The 26846-nt window shown below is 44.4% G+C and overlaps 2 protein-coding genes across 4 annotated transcripts; both read right to left on the bottom strand.

Moving 5' to 3' along the window:
- Positions 1-323: 323 nt before the first annotated feature.
- Positions 324-13632, bottom strand: NPEPL1 (aminopeptidase like 1). The gene is made up of 12 exons (XM_066199014.1): positions 13479-13632; positions 12454-12639; positions 11074-11244; positions 8422-8511; positions 7674-7755; positions 7349-7491; positions 6702-6779; positions 4077-4177; positions 3275-3398; positions 2761-2937; positions 2017-2127; positions 324-1257 (listed from the first exon to the last, which is right to left on the bottom strand). Exons 1-12 carry the CDS (start codon positions 13626-13628, stop codon positions 1099-1101), a joined length of 1572 nt encoding a protein of 523 aa, XP_066055111.1. The 5' UTR covers positions 13629-13632; the 3' UTR covers positions 324-1098.
- A 2404-nt stretch (positions 13633-16036) lies between these two features.
- Positions 16037-26615, bottom strand: STX16 (syntaxin 16). Of its 3 annotated transcripts, none has more exons than XM_066198869.1 (8): positions 26286-26615; positions 22852-22959; positions 21794-21934; positions 21022-21184; positions 20012-20103; positions 19706-19849; positions 19108-19188; positions 16037-18035 (listed from the first exon to the last, which is right to left on the bottom strand). In XM_066198869.1, the coding sequence occupies exons 1-8, from the start codon at positions 26418-26420 to the stop codon at positions 17931-17933; spliced, it is 969 nt and encodes a 322-aa protein (XP_066054966.1). In that variant the 5' UTR covers positions 26421-26615; the 3' UTR covers positions 16037-17930. The 3 variants fall into 3 exon arrangements, with proteins under 3 accessions (XP_066054966.1, XP_066054967.1, XP_066054968.1); XM_066198870.1 differs by having other exon boundaries at positions 26340-26615; XM_066198871.1 differs by lacking the exon at positions 26286-26615 and adding an exon at positions 23981-24010.
- Positions 26616-26846: the final 231 nt, after the last annotated feature.

Genomic DNA, 26846 nt, shown 5'->3' with positions numbered 1-26846 from the left:
GGTCTCTCTGTTCCCAGCCCCGTCACTGCCGTGACATCAGCTGGGACCAGTCACTTCCTGTGGCAGTCCCAGCCAAGTCAGGGCCTGGAAGCTCCCTGTGGCTTGCACAGAAACTCACACCGAGCATCCCTGACTGCTGCTGAAGCAAATGAAGTGAATCACAAAGTTCTGCAGAACTGCCCCAAAGCACTCGCTGCAAGCTGTTCCCCTCTCAGCTCTGAGTGCTGGGAAAAGGAATGTGAACAGGGTAATGATGTCGTACACAAAGTTTTGGAGCACTCAGTGTTCTCAGAGATGTAAATAACACCACAGAACACCACATGGGATATGTAAGCTTCTTTAATAATAATAAATTTATTAAGTGGCAAGAAGCCACTCCGCTTTGTAAACCGATTTTACTCAATCACAGTCCCTCTATTGTTTTCCTCATTTAACATGAATACATTCCGTAATTTGTATGTGAAACAATTACATTAAGAGATATGTTCTGAACCCTTCTTGCTGATTTTACTGGTCAGAAGAACATTAAAACATGCGGAAACAGCACCTTATTAAAACTATAGGCCTTTTCTCATCTCATCTCCTTTGCTGCGAAGCTAAATTGTCTCTGAATAAGCCAAGTCTACAGAGTTTTTTCCCTTGTCCTGTGCTCTGAGATGAAGTGGGGCCTGCAGAAATGTTTGATAAAACCTCACATATAATAAGTAGTTCAGAAGGCTTTGTAAGCAATAGCTGCAGTTGCTTCTTCAGACTAGAGGGAGCTTCTCATGCATTAATGCACTTAGTTAGGTTTTGTGAGGAGCTCAAAGGAGGACGTGGCCTCTTCCTGATACAGTTAGTTGAGCCTGGACTCTGCACCACTGATATTGTTCAGCAACTGTGTGCACCAATAATTTAAAAAAAAAAACCAAAAAAAACCCCCAAACTAAACAATACATCAGGCTGTTTTTTATCAGAAACAAGTAATACATCTTATCATGATAGTAAAAAAAAAAAAAAAAAAAAAAGGAAAACGGGCGATTTCTGACGTGTGACATTTCATTGCTTGAGAACAGATCAGTGCAAAGTGAGGTAACCCCAGAGCAGGCGCGGGGCACGTCAAACCAGGCGCCGTCTCTTGGAGTCCCTCTCCATCTCTTCAGGGGGAGAGTCCCCATTGCACCCCAGGGGAGACACCAGGTTCAGCAAAGGGTCTTCAGAGGCCCCTCCAAACAGGGACAGCAACAAAGCCACGCCATAGCCAGTAGCTCGCTCGCCCTGGAACAAACCAAAACCGCTCAGTTCACACTTGTAGGATTTGGGGAGGTTTTGATTTGGCTGCTCATCCAACGAGAGCTGTGGTGGTCAGCAGCCACAGCCAAGCCCGGCTCTGTGCTGCTGAATCCTCGCTGCCACTGGAATCTGTGCCAGCTGGATTAAGCCAACACATGAGAACAGAGCTCCCACTGACTTGTGGGTGGAGAGAGGCCAGCGTCGTTCAGGGCAGGGGATCTCCCACCCGGCCTGAGCATGGATTTGGAATATGAGCTGAATAAACTGGGGTTAAAAAAAAAAAAAAAGAAGCAAGTGGAGTGAATTGGCTTGGTTTTTAGGAAAAAAACAAAAGAATATACACAAGTTCCATCAAAGGGAGGAGAGGAAATCTCCAAGAGGGAACGTATTTTTGGAAGGATGATCAGTTCTGGTCAATCATCTTAAAACAACATGGTTGAAAATGGAAGGCTGGGATTATTGCCATGAACAGAGACCAGGCAAGTTGTCAATGCTCACAATGATAAAGATGTCACTGATTAAAGTGGCTGTTAGAATATTTTCAAACCAACACGAAAAATACGAACAGATGAAACCACCAAACCAAGAAACTCGCAGGAGAGACGAGTCAGTGCTTTTCTAAAGGAGCCTTCCCCACCTATTTCTGTCACTCTGAACTGGATGGACACAACCCCAGAGCTGCTGCAGGCAGCAGCAGGTGTGTTTCCCCAGCCTGTGTGCCCAGGGAGGGGCAGGAACACTCACAGCATGCACGGGGGCAGCGATGTCGACGTGCACCCACACCCCAGGCCAGTCGAAGCCGATGTGAGAGGCAATGAAGAGCCCAGCACAGGAGCTTGGGGTATTGTCTCGGTCCTGTGGGAGCAGTAAAAATAAAAGAGTTGTTGAGTAAATAAAAATTCATTTGTCGACGAAAATAAGAGTTGGTCTCGCAAGCAAAGAAAATGTAAATGGTTCATTCTGCCTAGAGGGAAGACAGTTCCACAAATGGCCCAAAACAATCTTACAAACCAACTTTTCTGTAAATCCTTGACTTAGTCCCTAGCAGCAGTGTGGCCCAGCTCAATTCCTCTCCTGCCCACACTCCTGTCTGCAGTGCTTTTGGAACCCCACTGCACACTGCAACTCTCAAATGCAGCAAAAGCAGCTGCAGCAATTCCATCCTCAGTTTCCTGATTTCTGCACTCCCAGATACTTTCTCTGCTGGTGATGTATGATCTGAGGAATGCCCATCTTGATTTCCCAAAAGGTCTCCATCCAGGAATTCAGCATTCATTTAGGGCCATGTTTAAAAGGCAAGCAGCCCAAAAATACCTTTGCAGCAGATCATCCTGTTTAAAACTGAGAGCCTGCAGAGCCCCAGGTGAAAGACCCCGAAGGACAATATGGGCCATTTCTAAAAGGTGCTCCCATGAAGAGCTTTCAGCAGGCCAGCTCACTGTCTAGAAAACCCCCATTTTTATGTAAGTAAGAAAAAATAAATCTTACTGCTACAGAGTTCTTCATATCAGCTACAGCAGAGGTAAATTCACTGAAGTGCAGCTCAGGGCAGTACACCAGAGGATGCACCAGGTCTCCACAGTTCCTGCCAGCTTTAACACAAGCCTTTTCCCACTCTTCATTATTGGTAAGGACAGCAGCATGGTATTTTCCTGTAGCAATTCCCTGGTGAGGTAAAGGACAAAATCAGGAAGAAGTCATCTTCCACCACTGCTCATCAACATAACCTTGTATAAAACAGGAACAGGTGCTAGAAAATAATGGTGTTAAATTTGTACCCTCGTACCACCCTGTGTATGCCATTTCATGGACAAGAAAATCCTGATCACTACTAACAAATCAGCTCCAGTAATTATAAATTGAATTGCAAACATGGAGCGCTGGCCCGCTTACATCAGCTGCTGCTGTCACCAGAACACCCCTTTTAACTTAAATATGCAAAAGCAAAAAAGCTGCACAAAGACCAGAAAAGAAACTGAGTTATAACTGTAAAATGTTGTACCTGAGCTCCAGTAAGAGTGGCCATGTCCAGAATGATATCAGCTCCAAGGTCTTTGCAGGCGTAAGCGACTCCATCAGCCAGGATCAGGCGACCTTCTGCATCAGTGTTATTGATTTCCACAGTTCTGGGAGGAAGAGAGGCCATGTCACACTGGAGTGCCCCAGGATGGAATCAGGACTCACCTGTCTGGATTAGAACCCTTCAGAGAGCAGCCTCAGACCTCATATGCTTCTCTCATTTGACTCTGCAAGTCTGTAGGGCTGCTGTTCCCCAGCTCCAGTGACCCAGACAGAGCACACAAGGAAAAGGGAAATGACAGCACTGCCCTCGTGGCAGGCTCTGCATGTTGAGCCTGCATTTTTTATCAGAAACAAGTAATACATCTTATTGCATTATACATATATATCTATCTTAATGTCCCAGAACCTAGCTGGGATTCTACAAATTACTGCCAAAGAAGTAACATCTGTCCTTAAAAGAGATTCTGATCCATTGGTGGCCTGTCTTTGCTGCTTTGCCACATGGTGCAGCTGCAGATGGACACAGAAAACTGGTTCTACTACAAAAACTGAGTGCTTTAAGGGAAGTGCAGCTCATGATATACATGTATTTTGATGTGTATTTACATACCCCACAGGAAAATCTAAGCACGCTTAAAACTCATTCCTATGGATGTCTGAAATGCAATTATCAGTATTTAGGGAGGCTGATTTAGGGACAGCTTCACAATCTGCACGGCTCTCAGATTAACAGAAAAATTGTATTTGTTCTGTTTATGGGAAAGGGATAGATACAATCTTACTTTCCAGAGTAAAGAACATGAATGTCATCAGGTCTCGTTGCACGCGGTCCCACTGCGTTCTCAGCCAGACAAAAAACAGCATGAAGATTGTCCTTAAACCCCTGTAACAACCAGAGGGGAGAAATGGCTTTTGATTCACATCAAGCTGATTTATTGGGACTGGAATCAGTGAGGGATTACGATTTCTTGACAGCAATGCTACATTTTTCAAAGGAAATCTGGTGGGGTTTTTTGCACAGGTGGGTGGGTGTTAGTTGGGTTTTTAAAAATGTGTCATTTTTGCTGGGAGGCACACAGCATTTTTAACCTGGGATTTTTGTTTTTTCCTTAGCCTCATCTATTCTGGTTTATCTCATAATGTTTTAATTTTGCTTTAAAGTCAAGTGCTTATGTGGTTATGGATGGTATTTCAAAATGGATGATGATTCTGTTATTTATACAGCAGCTGTATTGTGTGGAGGGATTCTAGGAACGCACAGGGAGTCAGCGGCATTTAACAAATGAAAACATTGTTCCTCCTTAACTGGGATAGTTAACCTTAACAACATCAAATTCTGGGGGAAAACCTGGGCCAGTCTTAATCTCTTGACAAAAGTCTGCGGCTGAAGAAATCTGGGTTTGCTGAATCAGCTGATATTCCGAAGTCTAAAGGGCAAAGGCATCAATCAAAACCTTTCAAAATAACAGGCAGCATTTAGAAGGCAGAAAGGAATTCCAGTTTCTAGCCCAGCTGGTGGGCAAACAGCATTGCTGGAGATGGACCTTCCCTCCATGACCCAACTATTCACAGTCTCACTGCACTGCACTGGATTCTTCTCCTCCAAGAGACACATGTTGTTAATCTACTGTCAGAAAGTGAAAATCTATTTCCAGTATCAGTTGCCTTTTTCTGAACCTCATTCTGCCTTGCAGCTCTTCAACAGCAGGATTCACTATGCTAACATGCAGGATCGTGTTAACAAGAAAGAAATCAAAAATTTAAGTCAATGTTTTTTCTCTTCTCCTTTCTGTTGGAAAGCTCACAGTGGAGGAAATGCATCTTTCTAGGAAAAAATAACTTTTTAAATTTTGCCCTCCAAAGCCTTTTAAAATCGTGTTGTGTAAATGTTGAGCAGCATGCAGGCAGATATTTTATGAAGACGGAAAATAACCTCTGCCCCTCTTCCCACTGAGCTTTCTATCCATCGCACATTTCCCACTTCAGTCTCTGTGACAAAGCATAGCTCACTGAAACCTCTTCCACCTTTCTTTTATTCTTAGAAGGATTTAAAAAAAAAAAAAAAAGCCTTGAAACAGTAACAACAGATTTTTCCCACTGCCCCTCTGAACACATTTTCTGCAGGGATGTGATTTACAGGTCTTCTCACACAAGACTGTAAAATTAAGCAGTGAGTTCATTCGTTCATTTTTACACATAAAGGCATATAAAGATTTCTCCAGACTCAGTTTGTCCAAACACATCTCTGGCAGTTTATTCACGGTTGCAGTAACTGTGTTTGGACTGACAGATCACTTGTGCTCACATCTACTGGGGCTGTGGATGGAACTTCTCCCCGTGCAGACAGTCACACACGAAACTACTCTGGGAACAAGGACCGAACCACTGAAAGGATGTTCCCCATCCATGGTGATCCCAAAGTCTCCCAAAGCAGCACAGTCCAGCTCTTGTCCCTTGCAGACCTCTGACAAAACTTTCTGAGGGATTTAGTTATGCAAGGTAGCTCTTCTGCCTGAGATGCAGCTCACAAATCTGTTTTCAATTTTAATTCTCAGCAGATAACTGTGAAGTTTACAATCTTTCCACATCAAACATGCTGTTAGGGCCAAGGCACAGAGCTAGACTATTGAGAAATGGGAGTTTGGCACTGATCAGCCCCTGGACAAAGCATCCATCAGATCTATGCATTAATCTGCAGCAGTAAATATTTTTTGAACTTTAGATACTCCTTGGAGGCAATAGCTGCTCTGTCAGCAAGACTCAGTCACTGGATTTGTGGAGAGGGCAGCGTTTTACTGGCAGCAGCCACCTTTCCCCAGTTTGCATAGTTAAAGTGCAATAGGAATATTTGGAATTCTTCGTATTTCAATACCTGGCTTCTTCTCAGCTCCCCCACTACTTTCTGACCACAGAAGCAAACCAACAAGCAGCTCCTGATGACACTAGAGCTGCTATTTCCCCACCAGGTTAATATTAGACCTGGCACAGGATTTGGAATACAGAAAGACTTCATATCCCAGAGTCACTCATCCCCTTCTTTGCTAAGGTGACAACAGCTGCCCCAAATCCCACAGCTTAAACAAAATCAGCACTGGATAACTCAAGTATAGACCTGATTCAAGGAACTAGAAACCACTCAGTCCACAGAACAAACTCTGAAATTCAAGGAAGATCCTTAAAAAAAAAAAAAAAAAGTCAGCACTCAAGGAATTTCTCACAATTCTCAAGATCCCAGTAGAGATGTGAAATATTTTCCTGGAATAGGAGAAAGAGCAGAGTGGCTCAAGCTCACTAAGAGCAGAGGCAGGTCAGAACTTCAGGATTAGACAGGCTTCTGCCTCTGGGAATATATCCAAGCTCCTTGGCAGTGCTGGGATACACGATATCAATTAACACATTTTACTTACTTGCTTTACAGTGGCTTTGAAGGCACCCAAAATAGCAGCTGCTCCACCACAGTCTCGTTTCATTCCAGGCATAGTAGTCTGTTTAAACAGAACCATAGAAATTTTTTTTTTTTTTTTGTCTTTGAAAGAGAATTTCACAGTAATGCCAGCTAGAACCAGCCAGTGTTTCTGATGCTTCTGAGAGTGGTTTTGACAGTGCTCAGCTGTCAACAACACAGACAAGGAACATGAGCCTCTGTTTATTGGTGGATCTGGTCTTGAAACTGAAAAATATTAAACCTGGGCTGCTAAACTGTTAGGAAGGTAAAACGAAAAACGTTGTTTATAAGCTTCACACTGAGGCCAACTGCAGTGGGTTCTGGTTCTGTCTTTGAAACCAGAAATTAAACATCTTTGTTCTTCTTTCTGCCTTTCAGCAGGCAATATTTACAGGGCAAATTATCATGTTGCTATTGAGCTGTTGTGTAGTGGTCCTTGGATCCCATTTGGTCTTCTCCCCTGATAGTTTGTGCCCTTACGGATGACAAAAGATCAAGCATTTAACTCAATAAAAAGGTACTTTTGTTTCTTACAGACATTATCTGAACTGCTTTCATCAGAAAACAGGAGAGTAAGCAAAGGCAGCAGCAGAACAAGTGCTTCTGTACCTTTCCCTTGATGCTGAGTCCTCCAGTGTCATACACAATACCTTTGCCCACCCAGGCAATGGTCTGTGTGGCACCATCTGGAGTGTGACTGAGAACTGCCAGGGCTGGAGGATGCAGAGCTGCCTTTCCAACTCCATAGATACCTGGAAAACAGAGAATTGAACCTGTGGGGAACAAAGACTACGAGGAGCCCCTGTGGGTATTTTCTTGGAATACTATGGGCAATAAAAAGTTTCAAAAACGTGCAAATGAAACATTACAATGGAGATGGCAAAACATTCCAGTCATCTGCCAGGAAAAGAGTAGAATACTCAACAAGATGTACCTCCAAAGCCTCTCTCTTTCAGCTCCTCATCTCGGATAATGGTAGGAGTAATCCCAAGATCCTTGCCAACCTTTTTGATTTCCTTAATAATTCAGAAAAAAGGACACTGTCAGTCAATCATCAGGACACATTTGTGACTTTCCACACAAATGGGTACCCAGTTATGGGGGTTTTGTGATTTCGGCATGCATACACATGCAAACATTCACAATTTTGGGAGTGGTGCTGCTTTTCCAATGGCCTAATTCCACTGACACATCCTTGACTTACTATGGCATGAAATATAAATTTGACCTTTAGGCTCTGCCAGTAAAAGAAATCTTCTGAGGTAAAGGACAACTGTTCACTCTACTGGATCATGATGTAATAGGACAGGAATAATTTCATTCTCAACAGCTTTCCAGATCTTTATGATAAAGCTCATCTGGAAATATGTCAACCGTCCCGTAATTTCAGTAACTCTGGTCACCAGCAGGTTTAAGACAAGGATTCAGTGCCATGACCAAGTGAAGAACTCACTTTCTCAGCTCCCCAGTGCCCTACTCCAAGCTGCAAACTCTGCCTCCTTCCTTCCAGCTTTGCACAGTTCTACGAAACACGAAAGGCCAAAGGCAGAGCCTGAGCACCCCGGTTTGATTTTCCTCCCGCTGCTGGCACAGCTTTCACTGACAGACAGCAACACTTGGGTTTGATTACTGCCCTCCAGGCTCCCAAAGAGCAATTGTCCCTGATCAGGTGCATCACCAACCTCCAGGAAGCTGTCGGTGTTCATCTCGTTGCAGGGCGTGTCCACGATGCGCGCGGCCAGCCGGACGCCCTCGGTGGCACTGGCCAGGCACTGCCAACACAAAGTGACACCTGAGAAGGGGCTGGGCCCTGGCACAGCTCTGCATTTATCCCTCTGCAGCCAACACCTCCTGTGGGGTGCCTCTGGAGCATGTTAATGCTTAACTGCCACCACCACAGGCACTGCACAGTTAAACAGTGTCAGCCAGGCTAACCATTAGTTTCTGTATGGGTCCAACTTATTTTTCTGTGTGCTTTCATTTTGTGTATTCCTTTACCCAGCAAACTGCTGTTGCAAAATTAGTATCTTTCTCTATTATCAAAGGGAGACCAAGAAGGCAATGTGAGGTGGAGGAAAGAAAGATAAGAGGCAGCTAATTCAGGAAGTCACAATGAGCTTACGGGCTGCTGGGGTTGGAAACCTGCAGGGATTGTGTAATCTGCAACACGGGAAACTGCCGAGTTTGTACAGGGCACGCAGAGTGGCGGAGGGCAATAAAGATTACTGCTGTGAGATGCTCTGTATGGCAGGCCCATGGGGAAACTGGAGTACTTCATGTTTGTGTAAAACACGCACGGTTTCCCGATTTCTGTGGCAAAATGGACTGACCCTCACCTGACTGACTGAGCAAAAAACTTAACTAAGCAAGAGGGGACAGAATCAAAATGGTCAAGCAGCCAGAGCTGTTTCCTTGCAGAAGGATCCTCCTGGCAAAACAAGGACCACGAAGGCACCAGACATCAAGCTTCAACTTTTAACTCCCATGAACTAACAACTTGAAGCTGTAAGACCTGGGGGAAGGAAACTTTGTGCAAGCTTTCCAGTAGCCACAGCTACACTGAGGACCACACACAGCACAAGGGTGAGTCAAGATGGGTTTCACAGGAATCTGAGGTGTTGGACACTCACTTGTGCTGAGGGATCTGAAGTTTGGCTTGGCCAGACCAGCCTAAGGATTCCATACATTTGTATCCCAGCACACTCCTAAACCTTGGCTTGCTTTGGAATGCTGCCCAATTCCCTGCAATTACTTCTGATTGCTTTACTGTCCCTAAAGGGGTAAGGACCTCCGCAGGAGCCAAGCTCTGTGTGGAGTGATTCCCTGCTAGGGCTATGCAGGTAAAAGGAGGTGCTCCAACCCCAAGGCCAAGCCCCAGGGGAGCAGCATGACTTCCAGAAATAAGCTGTGCCTGTGTTTGTATTTCCAGAGTGCTCCAGAGAACCTGGATAATGGCAGCCTTTAATAAGTGCCTTGTAAAGCTCTGACAATCCCTGCTAGTCCTCACCATAAAATACCCTGTACAATGCAGTAGGTGTAAAATACAGCACGCCAAGGGAGAGGTCTAGATAAAAAAGTCCCACCACATGCCTCATCCATGCTCTGCATTAGCTGTCTGGTGCTGGTTGAATTTAAGGGGCGCAAACTCAGCTAAGAGGAAGCCAGTAATATTTTTGGCATAGACATCAAGGGGAAAAATGAGAGGTAGAAATAATTGCAGCTTTGTTTTTAAGTTAAAAATAACCCAAGTGGTTTGGAATCTACCTATCTGAAGGAACTATTTTTGACACCAGCTATGCTTTTTCTGATTTGGGACATGGAAAAATGGAGTGATCAAGAGTTGTACTCTCAGCACGCCTGTCTTTGCCACTTTGCTGAAAACTGGGCTGGCACCATTTTCTGGGGCCAAATCAGTTCACAGAGTAAGGATGAAGCACAGAGGGAAAGTTACTAAAAAAAAAAAATACCCTAAAGCTGTAATTCTGTGGATTTCAAAGGCAGCAACACCATATCCTTTGTCAAATCCACTGCCAAAACTTCTAAGGGATTTCTGTAACCTCACTGACTGATCAGCTAAGGAAGCATCCATCTGCACTGAAGCACAGAGCCTGGAGCACTGAACAGGGAGTTCCCTCACAGATTAACTTGGAATAGCTTTTAAGTTTAGGGATCTTGAAGAGGAATGACCTGGCATGCCAACAGTTACCTGATGTGGAGCTTCCTCTCTGTAACAGTCAAACAAGGGAAACAGCCTTTGATTTTCTGCCATTGAAAGATGACTTGGACATATTTCACAATTCACTGTCATGTACAGCTCATCTCCAAGCTGTTTTGTTTCTTAGGGTCTTGTTTCTGGCCACAGCTCTGCCAGAACAACTCAGCCAAAGAGGTATATCAGACAGAAATAGCAGAGGCCATATGTGATCCCTGTTAAGAGACTTTTAGTGACTTCACTGTGATATTCACCTGCAGTCACACAGAGCTTCCGCCTGGGTAGGAGAAAAGTGAAGAAGCCCATCCACAAAAGGCAGTGCAATATTAATGGCTAAAACCAGAGTTTGCATCTGTGAGACAGGTGAGAGAGGAGACGTTTTCTTTGTGCTGTTTGGTGTTTCTCACCCCTGAAATCTAAATTCTGAGTAACACCCTCAGACTCTGCTGCAGCAGTATGTTCAGTATTTCTACTCCCAGATGCTGTGAGCTGGTCAACTTCAAGGAACCCTGAGCTAAGGTAATTATACAACCCCTATTCCAGTGGCAGCTTGAGACACATGCACTTGCCCATGCAACAGACTGAAGGAAAACATGGCAGAAAACCCCCCCAAAAATCTTACTTTGAGCGTTGCCACTTCCATGGGTCCATTGTTTTGGCCAACCAGGAAGAATTCCACGGTCACAGTTTTCTTCTCCGTGCGTCTGGAAGCGCTGGAGCGATGTGTGAACAGGGGGAAGGCCCTGGCCAGGGCACAGGCCGAGGCAAAGACTTCGGAGCGCTCACACACCATCTGCAACAGCAGCAAAACGTGTCACACAGCACCAGGGGGGCGAGGATGCACCTAAAAGGATCTGCTACCTGGGGTTTTACTGGGGAAAACGGGGGAAAAAAGGAGGTGGTGGGAAATAACCGAGCCCTGAGTCAGGACAAGCTCATTCATCGTGTTTTGCACGGACAGAGAGGCAGAGTGAAAGTGCCCCAGTGAACTGGTCCAGTTCATTTCCCACATGGAAATGAATTACACTGCTGGAATTAGTTCATCCTCACAAAGGAGCTGGAGACTGCTGTAATTATACCAGTGTAATTATAACACCTGTACACCTGTAACAGTGTAGGCTAACCTGTGTAATAAATAACACAGGTTAGCCTACACATCAGGCTTAAAAAAGGCACAGGAATCACCAATATGTGCTCAAAACAAATGTAACAAAAACAGAAATTATATGAGAGTGTGAAGACAGAGACTGCATGAGAATGTGGCTAATATTAACCCAAAAGTTTGTTAACAGGTAGATTATTTTTCTGAAGTTCATTATGGAAATTACCAATGGAAAGATGTTTTAGCTAAACATTTTCAAAGGGTAAAAATTAAGTGGAGTTATTACTCTTGCAAATACATTTCCCAGGTGAAGTGTACTACTAAATTTTGTCACTGACACCGACTGTATGAGTCTTCTCCAACAACCCACAAATCTGATATTAACTGGAGAACCCACAGAAACAAATAAATTCACCAGGCTCGTATAGAAGATGATCAAAGAAGTCCAAGAGCTAGTGCTGCAAAGGACTCACACTGGAGCATTATTTGCATCAAGACTTTTGAAACTCACTGAACAGCACAAGCAAGGCACCTCTCACGGGTTCTGTGATACAGACATAACAGCCTCCACTCAGGCTACATCAGTCTCCTGACGCATGTGCTGACACCCCGAATCCCAGTTTGGAAAACGCCACTAATGGCTCATTTCGCATGGGCATTCCCGGCTGAAGATGTTCCATACGAATCCCGCCTTAATTTCCTCTTCCTGATGTGCTTGAGCATGCACGAGGCATTACAGCCAGGCCTTGCCTACATGTCAGCGCAAACCCACTCATGTCAGCGTAATTACATCAGTCAAACCTGTCCACGTCCAGTCTCCTTGGAGACAGCTCCAGCCCGGAAAAGCCAAGAAAACACTCAGCCAGACATTTCACCAGGAGCGTTTCAAGAGGCACTTACAAGAATGCATCTGTTGACGCCCCCCGGCAGGCAGTTCCTGACCAGGCGGGTGATGAACTGCGCGGCGGACGGGCTGTTGTGCCGGCTGACCCGGGACGGCAGCGCGGCCACCGTGGCGTAGTTCAGGTACAGGGGACAGCTGTCCGTGGGGTTGGGGTTCAGAGTGCTCAGAGCAGACTGCCAGATCTGCGGAGAAACGGAGGATTTAAAGACAAAGAGCCGCGCCGGACTCTCCTTCCCACCTCGCTCCTGCTGTGCTTAGGCACTTTTTAATGACAAGGGGTTGAGGTGTTGGAAACAAAGAAACTGTGCGGATCAACCTCTGGAGTGAAAAGAAACAGGAAATTTGACAAACCCGTTCATTACCCAGAAAATATAAACGTACTTTCCATTACAGGCATCTCCTTTAAGCCGTATGAATTACAATCTAAACCCGCACTGTTTAGTGCACAGGCTGGTTCAGAGCTTTCTTAACTTGACACAGTTTTCCTAGTGATAAATAGGAGGACTGATTTACTAGCTCCGAATTATTATTTCACATAGCCATTTAATTAAAAACAAATAAACCCAAGAAGGGTAAATATTGTCTTAAGAGACTGGGGAGCCCCGTATAAAAACCCCTGCCAAACATCCAGCGACCTAAAAGCCGCAATGCAAAACGTTGATCGTTCTACCACAAGCCGTCACCGCCGCTAAACAAACAGGTCCGCGGCTCCCACCGCAGTGCCTGCGGGCGGGGAGGGGGCTCTCGGCGCTCAATTACGAGAGGGCGAAGCGCCTTTCCCCGGCCGCGGGTGGGCACAAGGGCCGCGGGAGCGGCTGCCCGGGCGGCCCCGCCGCAGCAACAGGCTCGGCCCGGCTCGGCGCGGGGGGTTCCCGGGGCACGGCGGCGCTCAGGGCCGGGCCCGGGGCCGCGCAGTCCCCGCGGGCCGGGGCCGCACCGCCAGGCCGCCGGGCCGGGCGGACACGCGGCGCGGGGGCCCCGCCGGGCTCTGAGGGGGCGCGGACCCGCGGCGCGGCCTCACCTCCTCGGTGACCCGCGGCTGCAGCTTCCCCCGCAGCTGCGCCCAGGGCAGGCGGTGCAGGTTGTGCAGCTGCCCCAGCACGAGCAGCGGGCGGCTCTGCGGGTCCGCCTCGCCCGCGCTGGCCTGGAACTCCAGCTGCACGTTCGCCATCTTCCTGCCCGGCCCGGCCGCGCCGCCCCGCCCCGGGCCCGGCCCCGGCTCCGCGGGGCGGGGACGCGCCGGTGCCGCGGGAGCGCCGGGCACGGCCAGGGCAGGCTCCGGGCACGGCGCTGAGCCGCCGGGGCTTTCCGAGGGTCTGCTCTCATACTGCGCCTACGTGGTGGGTTGGAATAGAATAAGGTGTTGATTCTGATGTTTTTGTAGTTGTCAAGAGCTTCCTGGTAATGTTTGGTCAGCGGACAGTTATCGGAATGTGCTGATTTGGAAGTGCCCCACAGAGAGCATAGAGTCCAACTCCTGCCATGCACGGACACCCCGACAATTCCAGCCTGTCCCTGAACGCTCCTGGAGCTCAGACGGGTTTGGTGCTGTGACCATTCCATGGGGGAGCTGATGCTCAGTGATCTGCAGCCAGGAAAGCCGGGAAGGTCTGTGCAATCTTCCACCTACGCGGGAAAGGCGAATTCTGATGCATATAATGGAAATACACCTAAAACCCCCCAAACCCCAGGCTGAATTCCAGAAAAAACCCCAACTTCTTAGAGTAAGGTCTTTGAAGGGACATCACAGAAACTTTATTGAAAATAAAAGTTGTAGGAACATCTGTTGCAGAGGTCGGTCGTGCATCCTCACAGTCGGGAGAGTAACTCAATATACAGGCTCTAACTTTAACGAGTCTCTTTACTGAGCCACAGAAAACACACTGCTCAGGGGTCCACTGTTATCCCAATGTATAAGATCAGCGTGGGAGTGAGAAGACACAGAGCAATTACTTCAGGATTGAGACATTCCAAAGATTCCTCCAGGCAGTAAGCTCCCAATCATCGAGTTCAAAATCTGCTTGTTCCTGCTGCTCTAAGAGTCCAAACCCAGCACATTCCCTGAATCCACAGCATCTGAAAAGCAAATAAAACAGTAGGAAACGCTCACCTAACCCACGATCCTTTTGTTGCAGGGAATGTGTTGTGAAGGGAATGGACTGAGGAAATCAATTTTATCTACAGAAATTCCCTGTGACATCCCATCACCAGCCGCTGCAAACGCTTCTACTGGCCTGAGCTTCAGCAGAAGCTGCAGCAAGGACCTCTCTCCAGTTATTGATCCTCTACAAGTATTCATGGAATTAAGCCAGTAAAATATATTTTTACACAATCCATCATAATTAATATGCAAACTTATAATGAATCCCCTGTTTTAATGAGTTTTGTGTAAGGTGGATGTTTGGTTTGGGGTTTTTTAAATAGTAAGTGTATTTTTTCCAACAAAATCAGTTTCACTGTCACCTATCCAAGAACTTAAATCTTGAAAGGCTGTACCAAAAGCAGAGCTTCCAAATACTTAAGCAAGAGAGTTAAGACTCCTTTGTGTTGTGGTTCATAAAAGCAGACCTTAAATCAATGCAATCTAGGCAGTGAACATGACATTAAGTATAGATATTCCAATTTTTAGCATATTCCAAAAATCAGCAAGTGAAAAACCAATTCTCCCACATTACTTTCCAGTTTCTAGAGAAAACTTGCAGTGAAAATAAATTTGCTATTACAGTGCTTTTGATACTGTCCTTTCGGCGTATAATTAATTTCTGTTAACAAGTTGCAGCTCATTTTTTGCACCCTCACATGCATTTTAATGGAGAAACTGTGTACAAGCCAACAGCTCTACAGGCCATTCCCACCAGCTGAGGAGACACAAACCCTTGGGAGACGCTTTAGCAATGCTGTTCTGTTCCCTTGCGAGGAATTTGAGCTTCCATACCGGCTGAGAAGAATCCAGCAGCCATGAAGAAGCCCCGGGCTCAGAGAGGGTCCCAGCTGTGCCTGCAGCAGCACAAAGAGATCTCCAGGGCTGGGCAGAAGCGAAGGCAGGAGGCTCAGGCAGCTCCTGGAATACCTGAGGAGGCAGCAGCTGCTGTGGCTTTTCTGGGCTTTCATTGCCCAAAGGCACAGACAGATCCCCTTTTGTGGGGATACTCCCACAAAGCACAGCAGCAGGTCTGATTGAACTGCTGACAGTTATTCAGACTGACTCAGAATAAGCCACACACCAGCAGTGATTTAGAATCCAGCCTGTCCCGAGTTTTCTTCCTCAAGAGAATCAAGCTTCGAGAAATTCCAGCTCAAGTTACACAGGACACTTGACATGTGAATTTAACCTCAATAAAAATGCATTTCCTCATACAGAATTTTGGTAGAAAATAGGTAGACAGTGGACATAACTCATGGGAAATAACTCTTGACAATGCAAATGACATTGTGCTACTGAAAGTTACTTTTTGAAAAAAAAAAAGGATATTTCACATCACTGCCACTTTCATTTATTATGAACAACAGAAACATGTTAATATCACAAAAGTATGTTTCAGTTTATAATTTAAATTAAAAAAACGAATAATTGCCCAATTAGGTTGGAAGTGTTTTATTACTTCTTTGAAACCATCTGCCATGATAAAATGTCAAAAGCACCGGTCAAGACAGAAATAAATAACACGATCTCATGTTAGAGAGAAGGTTGCAAATACAGTATATTAAATTATAGCAATTTGCTGCTTCACACCAAGTGATGCAGACAGCACGAGGGAGACAGTAGTTTTACTCACGATCATTGAAAGATCTATCACCAGAACAGGGGAGCTGCACACCCAACACAAGCCTCATTCTTCCTCTCACCAATTTACTTCATGAATTCAATGAAGTGTTTGAACTGGCAGTTTTGGTGGTTCAACATCCCCTTTCTCTACAGGTAACAGGAGTGGTACAAAACTTATAAGCCCCACAAAAAAGCCAAGGCTTTCAGTATTTTTGCAGTCTTTGCTTTCAGGTCCATCCCTGAAAATGGTCAGTTTAAAGCCAGGTCTCAAGTCCTCTTTAGCACAGAGTAAAGAAACTCGGGGCAGGCGACAGATGCAACTTCAGTATGATAGTGTTTTGAAACTGCACTTCTGGGGCTTGGAGCAGAGCATCTCTGCAGGTCTGTGGGGAGCACTTGTATCCGTGAAAAAAAATGAAGGAAGCTACAGTCCCTTTGGAAAAAAAAACAACCACCCAAACATATAAAAAAGCAATATTAAAAATATTAAGACAAGGCCTCTACAATTGCACACCACTTCAGGCCTGAATTAAATTAAGAGCATTCTATTACTTATGTGTTGCCTGAATTTCTGTTGTACGGCCTGCAGCAAAGTTTTCCACTGAAAAAAGCAGTGAAAACCCCAAATTCTCCACTGAAGGCCTTGTAACATGTCACGTGCGTGACATCTCTCATGGTCAGTAAAAGACCACAAACATGTCCTCTTCCAGGCAGACGTGAAAGAGAATTTCCTGTCAGGGCAAATGGATGTAACATGTACTGTAGTGAAGCCATTTCTTATACAAAAAACATAACCCATATGGACAAATGCACTGTAAAGTAAACAGCTTATACAGCAGCTACAGTTTGAAACATCCAAGACCCACTGCAGCAGGCCAGAGAGATTCTCTTTTTTGAGTTTCTACTCTGCTTTTTCAGCTTAACTTCACTGCTTTAATGTAATGTCTGTACTTCAAACTGAAAAAATAATGCATGAAAAATATATTTGATCATCCCAATGAAGGAAAATCATTCCCATGATTACTCAAGCTCAGAAAATTTTTTAATTAACTAAACACGTTAAATTATGCCAGTGATTACATCTTGTTATTTACAAGATCGAGTACCACTGATTCTTAGTAATGGTGCAGTATCTAAATTAAGATCACAGGGGTTGGATTACTTTCTGGTTGCTAAAAGCTTTCCTTTTTAGCTGTCTATCCAGTTCTTTGGAGTTTTTGAGTCTGGAAGAAAGGGCATTCAATCAAACAATTTTATGTCTCAACAAATTTTACATCAAGATCACTTTTTGATATCCAGTCCCATTGACTCAGTAACATGGTTCAAATTTGAAGCCTGTAACAATTATGACGTAAGAATATAGAAGACAACACATTTTTGTTCACAGTAACACACTAATTACCGTAGTCACTGGTAAACTTCAAAATTTAATTATTCTTAAGTACTGTTTCAAAATACCTCTGTATAGAGAGCCAATTTTTTTTGTGTGTGGGAGCATCAAATTTCCTGACATTTTCCATATAATCCTTACAAACACCTCACAGATCACCAAACTTGTACTTTGAAGAATTCTACAGAAACATTGCACAGACGTTGCACCACGAGGGCTCGTACATTCAAAGGCTGCTTTCTGGAGTGCAGGTCCATCCATTCACATTGGGAAAAAAGTTCACAGAAACTCCAAAAATGAGAAAAATGAAGCAAAACCTAGTGTGACTTTACACCGATAAGAACAACAATAAGGACAATTACTATAACAAACAAAATTAAAATAACGAGCATCTTCCGATTCTTCTTTTGATATTGCTCTGCCTACAAAACAGAGAGGAGAGAGTCAATAATTAGATTTCTGCAAGGCTGAAGTACAGATTCTCGTTTAGTGTAAGTGAAGTCCATGTATTTCAAGTTGTTGTTTGGTAACCTGACAATGTATATTGCAGGCAATTCCCACACAATAACTCTGATCTGCGCCAGAAGGCAAATGTGCACTTTAACCCTGTTAAAAGGCTCAGTTTGCTGAGATAAGATTCCTGTATCATATTTGAAGGACATCACAATTCACAACAAACTTCCTTTTTTAACAGGCACATTTGTTGTACCTGGTCAGCTGTGCATTTTCATTTCTTTTCAATTAGAACTGAAAGTTTTATTTTTGAGTCGGTTCTCAAGTTTTCTGCTTAATTTCTTCTTTCTTCTAACTATATTTTCTCATCCCTCTCCTCCTTTTCCCAGGGGAATTAAGAGGACACAAGACAGAGAAAACTCTCCAAAAGCCAAATGAAAGTCTACTAATAGAAGCTAAACAAAACAAAGCCTGTCTTTTGCTTTTAATTAATAAGCCTTCAAAATAAAACCAAAACAAAAAGACCACAAAACTCTGATCTGCTGAGATCAATGCTTTTAAAACTTTTCAGGTGTTTACAGCAAAAGCTTCACATTAAAGCAAGAGGCTGGACCTGCCATCTAACAAGTGTCTGATGGTAAGAGAAAACATCAATAACCATTCTTTCTGCTCATGTGATTGAGATAATGTTTCCAAATTAGAATCTGCAGTGAGGGACCCAATAACCAGCCCTATTCCCAAGTGCCTGGCTTTTCAAACAGGGAAGGAATTGCAGACAGGTCCCACCGGGTCAGCAATATAAATATCAAAGCACATTGGTTGGATGCCCAGAAAGTCATTTAAGAAATTAACTCGAGGCATCAAGCATGACATTACCAGAAGTTATATGGAAAGTTCCTCCTGCGGTACAGCTGGACATTTCATACTGTACAGAAGGAATTTCTAAAAGGGACAATGTTTAATTGAAAACTAACTTAATAGCTATTTAATTATAAAAGCTTATTAGATATGCAAAATGGCTTAAGTATTCCATCAGCTTACCTTATGCAGTTGTTTTAGACCCTCTTCAGTTTTCATACATGACTGTTCAATATTATAGTCAATTCTATCTAGAACTGTTCCCTAAATAAAATGGAGAAAACAAGCACCAAATTGAACCTAAATGAACTTCATAAAGCAAATGTTATCATAAGCAGCAGAGTAATTAACAACACTCACAGCAAACAGCTCATGAACTATGTAAACAATGAACTTTTACAGAACTAGTTGGGACTTTAATAAACAACTTCCTTGCTCAGCTCCTAATAGCAGCTCTGTCACCATCTCACATCACATCCCTAAAAATCATCTTGATTCCAGACCAGGTGCTCTTGGCTGACACATTTACCATAAACTGAATCTCTGGGAGAAATAACCAAGAAAACCTTGGCTTTTGATGTTTTTGGGTTTTTTTTTTTAAAGTTGAACACACACTACTAGTTGAATTATTATTCACTTATTTTCCTTAACTCAACCTGTGGCATATTTCAAGCACAGGAAATCTGAGCATGAAGAAGTAAATTAGGAAAAAGTGAGTCTGGAAGCCTTAACACTACATGGATTGTTCCCATTTCTCACTAACACTGTGCTGTCGATGTACCTGTTCTACTATCATTGCTCCCAGGTCCCTAAATATTTCGTTGAGATCAGAGATTGACTGCACAATCTGACGGATTTCTCGTTCCCTCTCTTCCACCATCAGCGTGTTTTGCTCCACCAATGCCAGCTGGTCATCTGTAAAACCCTGTTGAAATACAAGATTTACATGTTGAGGTAATATCAACAGCATGAAAATATTAGAAATAACTAAAAGGATAACAAGATTTCATAACTCGGACAGATATTTATAATCTGAGAAGAGAAAATGCAATTCATATTGAATTTGTGTGATAACATCTTAACTTACTCTATCATAAAGTGTATCATCCTCTCCATCATCCATCAGTGGGACTGAGGTGTCAAAGAAGTGTTTGGACCTTTCTTCTCTATTTTTCATACCTGTAAAAGACAAACTATATTTAAGCATGATATTTAAGGACACTATAATCAGGGTAAGGTCTGAAGCATCAGACAGAAAAGGATAAAAAAGAAAATCTGGGTAGTAAATGACATAAATCACAATATTTAAATTTTAACTGAGGCTTACTATTTAACAGAAGCATAACAAATTCAACAAGACTTGCAAGACTGATTAAATCAGTGACTTTTAAGTTGTTATGTTCCATGCAGTTAAAAAATTAGGAAGGTTAAGAGCGTTAAAGTGTGATCACTCCAGGCTATTTTGTAACAACGTCTCTTAGGAACACTCCTTGCCTGGTGATCTTCAGTTCCACCTGTGCCATTTACACCACAGGAGGAAGAAATATCAACATTAAATTTAAAAATAAAGTTTTTGTGGGTTTCTTTCAAGATTAAAATAATCTGACTCATCTTAAAAACAGAATCGAACAAAATTTTACTTTTAAACAGAAATGGTCCCACTTGCAATCTGTTTATGGATGCAGAATTTTAATTTATCACAGACTAGCTCTTAAGCTTTATCCATCACAGCCTGCCATCTGCAGCAGGTATCATGGCTGAACACCAGTGGCTGCTTCACCAGTGTAACAGATGCATCTTTCCAAACCACAATTTGAGAAGCAAAATGCATTAAAAATGTGGATGGATGAAATACTGTTCTGTTGATATGCTCAACTATGACATGTCTTCTTTAGCAACAAGGAAAAGAAGCAGAACAAAGCAGTTTGAACATGAGCTGTGAACCAGAAACTCTCCAATTCTAACCTCGACTTAGTCCTGTGTGCACCACTTAACCCTTCTGTGCTTCAGGCTTCCCAACCAAGAAAACCAGCACACCTCAGTGAGTGCTTTGCACAGAAGGGGTCCATGCATTACAGTTACATCTCTTATGCTTACGTTTGAGATAGTCAGACTGTGCATGCCTAAAGTTGGTGGAAAGGTCCTGAAGGGACTGTGCTAAGGAAGACACTACATTCCTGAGAACACGAGCTTCTTGTTCTGTACAAGTGCGTGACCTGCTCTGCAACACCTGGACTGCTCTCTGACATCTGTGGAATAACTGAGAAAACAATTCCGTTAGTGCAAAAGCATACAGCAGCACAGGCCTTGAGCAGCACACTGCGAAAGTGCCACATTCAAGACTGGTATTTTGATTTCTACATTTTTAAAAGTAATTTCTTAATTTGCCCCGAAAGTGCCACATTCAAGACTGGTATTTTGATTTCTACATTTTTAAAAGTAATTTCTTAATTTGCCCCGTGCAGTGTTTAAAAAGACAAGGAAACAGAACATAAATGAACAAATAACTTCAAGCTAACAAGGCAGCAGAGTAACACAACTCCCTCTGACTAAAGACATTTGCTTCATTATAATTAGCTGGACTGCAAGCCTCAGACTAGACATCTGCAGAGAGGGATTTCTCTGAGATAACTGTAAATTTGATTTGGTTAATCTCCCAGCCCTGTTCCAAGTAGAAAATCAAACAGGTAAGGGAAAGAACAAGGAGGTTTAAGTGACTCGTTGGGAAGTTCAGAGCAGAGCCCAGGACTTCTGGCTCGCTCCAATACCGATCACAAAATAATTCCTTTGCTCAGAGCAAACCACTGCATCATCCTAATGCATTAAAGATGTGGCAAACTGGAGGTTTAGGACCCAAAGCACTCTGTACCTGTGTGATCTCCTGGGTTGTTATTTCTATTGCCCGTTCCTCTTCACTGCTGTCATCCAGTGTGGGTCTGTTTAGATGTTTATCATGAAGACTGGCTAATTCTTTCATCTTCTGTTTAACCCTGGCAATATCATACTGAATCTAAAACAGAAAGCCCAACAGGAAGAAAGGGAATTAATTCATGCTTCGGGGATAAAGGTTCTGAGAAATGTTAGACAAAAATCATTGAGAGAAATCTGTAACATAAAAGGCAGACCAAATATTATTAAAAGCCACATAAAAAGTTGACTAAGAAACTAAATACTCTTAATAGACTCCGAGTTTGCTACTTTTTAAAACCTACTCATTAATCTTAGACAAGACTGCTGCTTTCAAATATGCTTCATTAAGTTGAAATAATATTTTCATAATTATACAGCATCACAGCAAGAAGATTTAGCCAACTTCCAAAAAAATAAATGAAAATTCAGGTCACACCTTCAACTCTGTCAGAAATTGAATAGCCTCAACTCAGCAGTAGAAGTTAAATGCCGTGCTTTCAACCAAGTAATTAAAAATAAATCTGTAAGGATGATTATGATAGCAGTAAAAAGGAGACCAAGCATCTCTTTGTACAATGGGTTCTGTCCACACAAACTGATGAGCCAACAGCTGTTCTGAGTGTACGTTTAAAAAAAAGGATTTTCTTCAAGTCAAGAATAGCTTCACACTCCAAATAATTGGAGTTGTTAACTGGATGCTTCCAGAATCCTTCCCTTGCATTTGTCCAAGTATTTCCATAACTTGCAAGGCATCCAGACTGCACAGGTAGGAAAGTTCTCCTGCTAGAAGACACTAATATTTCCTGTTTTTAAACACTGCACTGCTCATCTCCACCACTTTAGGGTCTATTCAACTGCACCCCTCATCGGCTTCAAACAAAAATTCAAACTAAAAATTCTAATCTGAATCTTTCTTCCAATACTATCTCTGCTACAAAGCCGAGAGAATGTGAGTGACAAGACTAACAAAGCCCTGCATGGGAAGTGCAGCTGGATGTGCCAGAGCTCAGCACTCACCTCGTCTGCCCCATCCACCCACTTGGGAGGCAGGCGCTTGGTCACGCCGATGGCAGCCTCGGGGTCCAGGCTGATCCCTGACACCAGGGCCATGCGGTCATCAGCCAGCTGCAGGGGCACAAAACACAGCCAATTAGCTTCATTCTAATTACATCCAAACCCTTGAGCATCAGAAAAAAGTGCATGAGTGCCTTCCCATAGGAATTAACCTCAGAGATGTGTTTGCCTGTGAGCAAACGTCACGTCTCCTGGTTTGGCCCTCTGGGCTAATCACCTCCCACCCTCCCACGTCCTACAGCACCTGAAAGCTCAGAGTTACTCTTAGAATAAATTCTTAGCAAAGTTTCCAGGAGGAAAGATGGTATTGCAGTGAGAATTCAAGTAACTCTCATGTTGGTACATTTCTATCAGACAATTCACAGCACAGTTCATACTGGGCCTGGCAAGTTGGAAAACTGCATTTGGGAAAATCTCGGAAAAAGTATTTATTATAACTGCTTGTTCTCAAACGAGGTTATTTTGAAGAACAAACACTCTTGCAAACTGACATGCAACTCAAATGGTTAGATTACTTAGTGATAATTGTACTAAACACAAATAGCCAAGGCAGTACTGGAGATGTTCATCAGTGATACCACTTACAACATTAACTAATTACTTGGGAAAGCTTTCATACAAACTCTTCCCATTTTCTTCCAAATTTGTCATTTTCCTTTATCAGGCCTGAAAAGTTTTGTGGTTCCCTACCCCATCCCTTCTTAAAAAACAATCCCCCTTCCTTCCTGAGCAACTCCTTCTTGAAAGCAGTTTCTTTATCCCTGACCTGATTTCCTGATCAATAAAGTTTGCATAATTTATGCACAGCATGAAGAACAGTTGAGGGCTTCACTGTGCAAAGTCACTCCACCCCACGTGTGCACAATATGTCAGACTGGTTCGTACACTCATCTGTTCACAATAGAACATCACAAAATGCTTGTTTTCTCTGTGCAGCCTGTCCTTCTACTGTGCACAGACACTTCATCCTGTACAATGAAATTCTATAAACTAGCAGAGTAAAGAAAGAATATTTTAGCTCAGTGATGTAGGCTTGATGCCCCATGGCAGAATAAAAAGTGAAAAACAATACCTCATCCAGCTCCTGAAGTGATTTGTGGATCCCATCAGCCCCATCCAGTTAGAGACAGCAAAAGATAAAAGGGAAAAAAGAGACATAGGACAGATATAGGGCATGGTCAGTTGAGAAAACACTGATTTATTTTTAAAGCATGATGGTTTACCAAGAACAAACAAACTGGCTTTTAAGACATGGTTAATCAATAAATACATCATGATATTGCATTTCAAGTCAGCATTTTGCTTAATGCACCAACTTTGCAAAGAAATATTTCAGTTCCTTGGTAAACAGCAAGAACATAAGAAATCAAGTGCAGAGCTTGGTTTGTTTTACAAAGTAATTGCACAGTGGAGTTTCTAAATCCTGAAATGTCAGGCAGAAAAGCTGCAGTAGAATACAGTGAAGAATGACAGCAAGGGCAGCCTGACTGCAGCACTCAGCATCCCCTGGGTTTGATGATGATTGGAGGGGGCACAGAGAAGCTTTTGTGGGACATTTATTGACAAACACCCCAGTTGTCACAGGGTCAAACAGACAGCAAAAGACAAAATGCAACAGCAAATGCTCGGTCACTTCTGTACACACTTGAGCTGTGCTCTGCTTCCAGGGAACATTAACCCTGCAGGGACCTGAAAAAACACACAGGACACGGATCTGCACCTCCCCTGTTCATCAGGCCTGGCACTGGGGAGGGGACGTGTGAGCAAAAGGATATTTCACTGCAAGATTAACAAAGTCAGACCTAAAATGGGACAGGATGCTTGTGCTTTAACAAAGCAGCATCAGCTGATGATGTCTTATGAGATTCCCCAAGATTGTCTTTTGGAACAGGACTCTTCTGTTAGCTGCTGCTTTCACTGTCTGACTTCAGGAATGGATTCTTGACAGAGAGTTCTCACAGTGAAGGATTTCTCCAGGAGGAAGATGGAGATGAACTCAGGGAAGCTGAAATTCCTGCAGGCTGGAATTGGCCACCCTGCCCTGCTGGCATCCAGCAGCTCTGCCTGGGGACACCACCCAAGGGAAACCTGCAACTCTGACAGCAACAGGACCCAAACCCAGGGGAGACAAACAGCTCACACTGACAGCTGCACACTTCTGCCTGCAACAGTTCACCTGGAGCCACTGTGGGACTCTGAGATGCCCCCCAGGGCCAAAAATTCCTCCTTTCACCCACTGCACAGATGGACAACCTCCAGGCACTGAGAGCCTCCACTGCATTGGAGTGGGCAGCTAAAAGCTTCAATTAATGTTAACAAACACTGCCAATAAATATTTGATGCAGGTGATAAATTCCACTGGCTGCTGAGTGAAGTGCAGTTTCATTGCTCAGGAGTAGTGAGTTCAAAATATCACTGCTTTTTCTAGGTGATGTTTTAAAAAGCCCAAGGATCTACAGAAGTGACATAAAAAAAAAATGAACAAGGACTAAATGCAGAGCCAAAGTACACGTGTAAAACACAAATGACTGTGGACATTTCCTGTTCTGCAAATGCAATTTAATACACAGCTTAGAGGTGTAATAAAGTTAGCAATGAAAAAAGACCATTGAGAGCAACAGGAAGCACAGCTTTTCCCAACCAAAATGCATCAATGTAAAGCTGTTTGGAGTGATGAGACTGCCAGCAGGTATTTGCTGGTGGCTATGACAAATAAATGATGAGCTTAAACAGAAAGTGTGAAAACCTGAGCAGAGCTGAGCTGCCAAGCAGCCCATCACAGCCTGACTAGCTCAAAACCTGGGAAAAGTGACAGAAATTGCCTCTGAACCAGTAACTTTTGGTAGTCTCTGTAAAGAGGAGTTACACCAGAACCTACTGGCCCCCCTCCCTCACAGATGTGTTTGAGCATTATTTGTATTTAGGGATAAATAAAAAGGGCAATGAACATTCGGAACAAGTTATGGAGAAATTTAAGCAACGGGAATAAACCACACCCGTGTATTTAACAGTGCCCACAGTGAGGTGAACAGAAGAGATCTGCTTTATGGATTTATTTCCTTTTGGAGGTGAGGAGGCATCAAAAAACCTCCTGTCAATGTCAGAACAGCATTTGATTTATTACGCACGAAGCGAACAGAGATCTCTTCTATTCTTTAACGTGAGGGAGTGGGGAAATAGGAATAGACAGGGTGGGGAGGGAGGGGCAGGGGGAGGAAGGTCGGGGCACGGGGCGGTTTGAGGAGAGGGCTCAGGGAAGGGGAAGAGGGGCGGTTTGAGGAGAGGGCTCAGGGAAGGGGACGCGGGGCGGTGAGGCCGGGGCAGGCGGGGCCGCCCGGGGCGCGGCGAGAACAGAAGGATGAAGGGAGGAGACTCACCGCAGCAGCCATGCTACGTGAATTCAGAGGGCTGGAGGAGCCGAAACTACTCACTTGCTCGGCCAGCAGCTGCCGGCTCTGCACCGCGTTGTTCCGCAACAACAAGAACGCGTCCGTGAGACGCCGGGTGGCCATGGCCCCCCGCCCCGCCGGGCCCCAGCCCAGCGCGGGGCCCGCGGCGGCCGCCCCTCAGAGGGTCGGGGCGGAGACCCGTCAGAGGGCCGAGAGCGGGAGCCCTCAGAGGGCCGGGGCCGGGCCGCCCCTGGGCGGGACCGGGACCCCCCAGCCCGGGCCCCCGCGGCCGCCGGGCGCCGCCATCGCCCCGGCCCGACCGGCACTTCCGCGTGGTGCAGCGCCCGCCGCCTTCCGGCCGCCCGCCCGCGCCGCTCCGCCCGGCACCGCGGCCGCGACGACAGAGTTCCGGCCTTCGGGGGCCGGGGCAGCAACACCCACGTCCGTGAACATGGCCATCCTCATGGCCATCCCCATATCCATGTCCATGTCCATCCACACGGCCATCCCCATATCCATGTCCATGTCCATCCACACGGCCATCCCCAT

This window comes from Chamaea fasciata, unplaced genomic scaffold (genome assembly GCF_029207755.1).
Source record: "Chamaea fasciata isolate MVZ Bird 193981 ecotype frontalis unplaced genomic scaffold, bChaFas1.0.hap1 SCAF_17, whole genome shotgun sequence".
NCBI lineage: Eukaryota > Metazoa > Chordata > Aves > Passeriformes > Sylviidae > Chamaea > Chamaea fasciata.
Note: the sequence above shows the minus strand (reverse complement) of the source record. Positions and strands in the feature narration are given on the sequence as shown.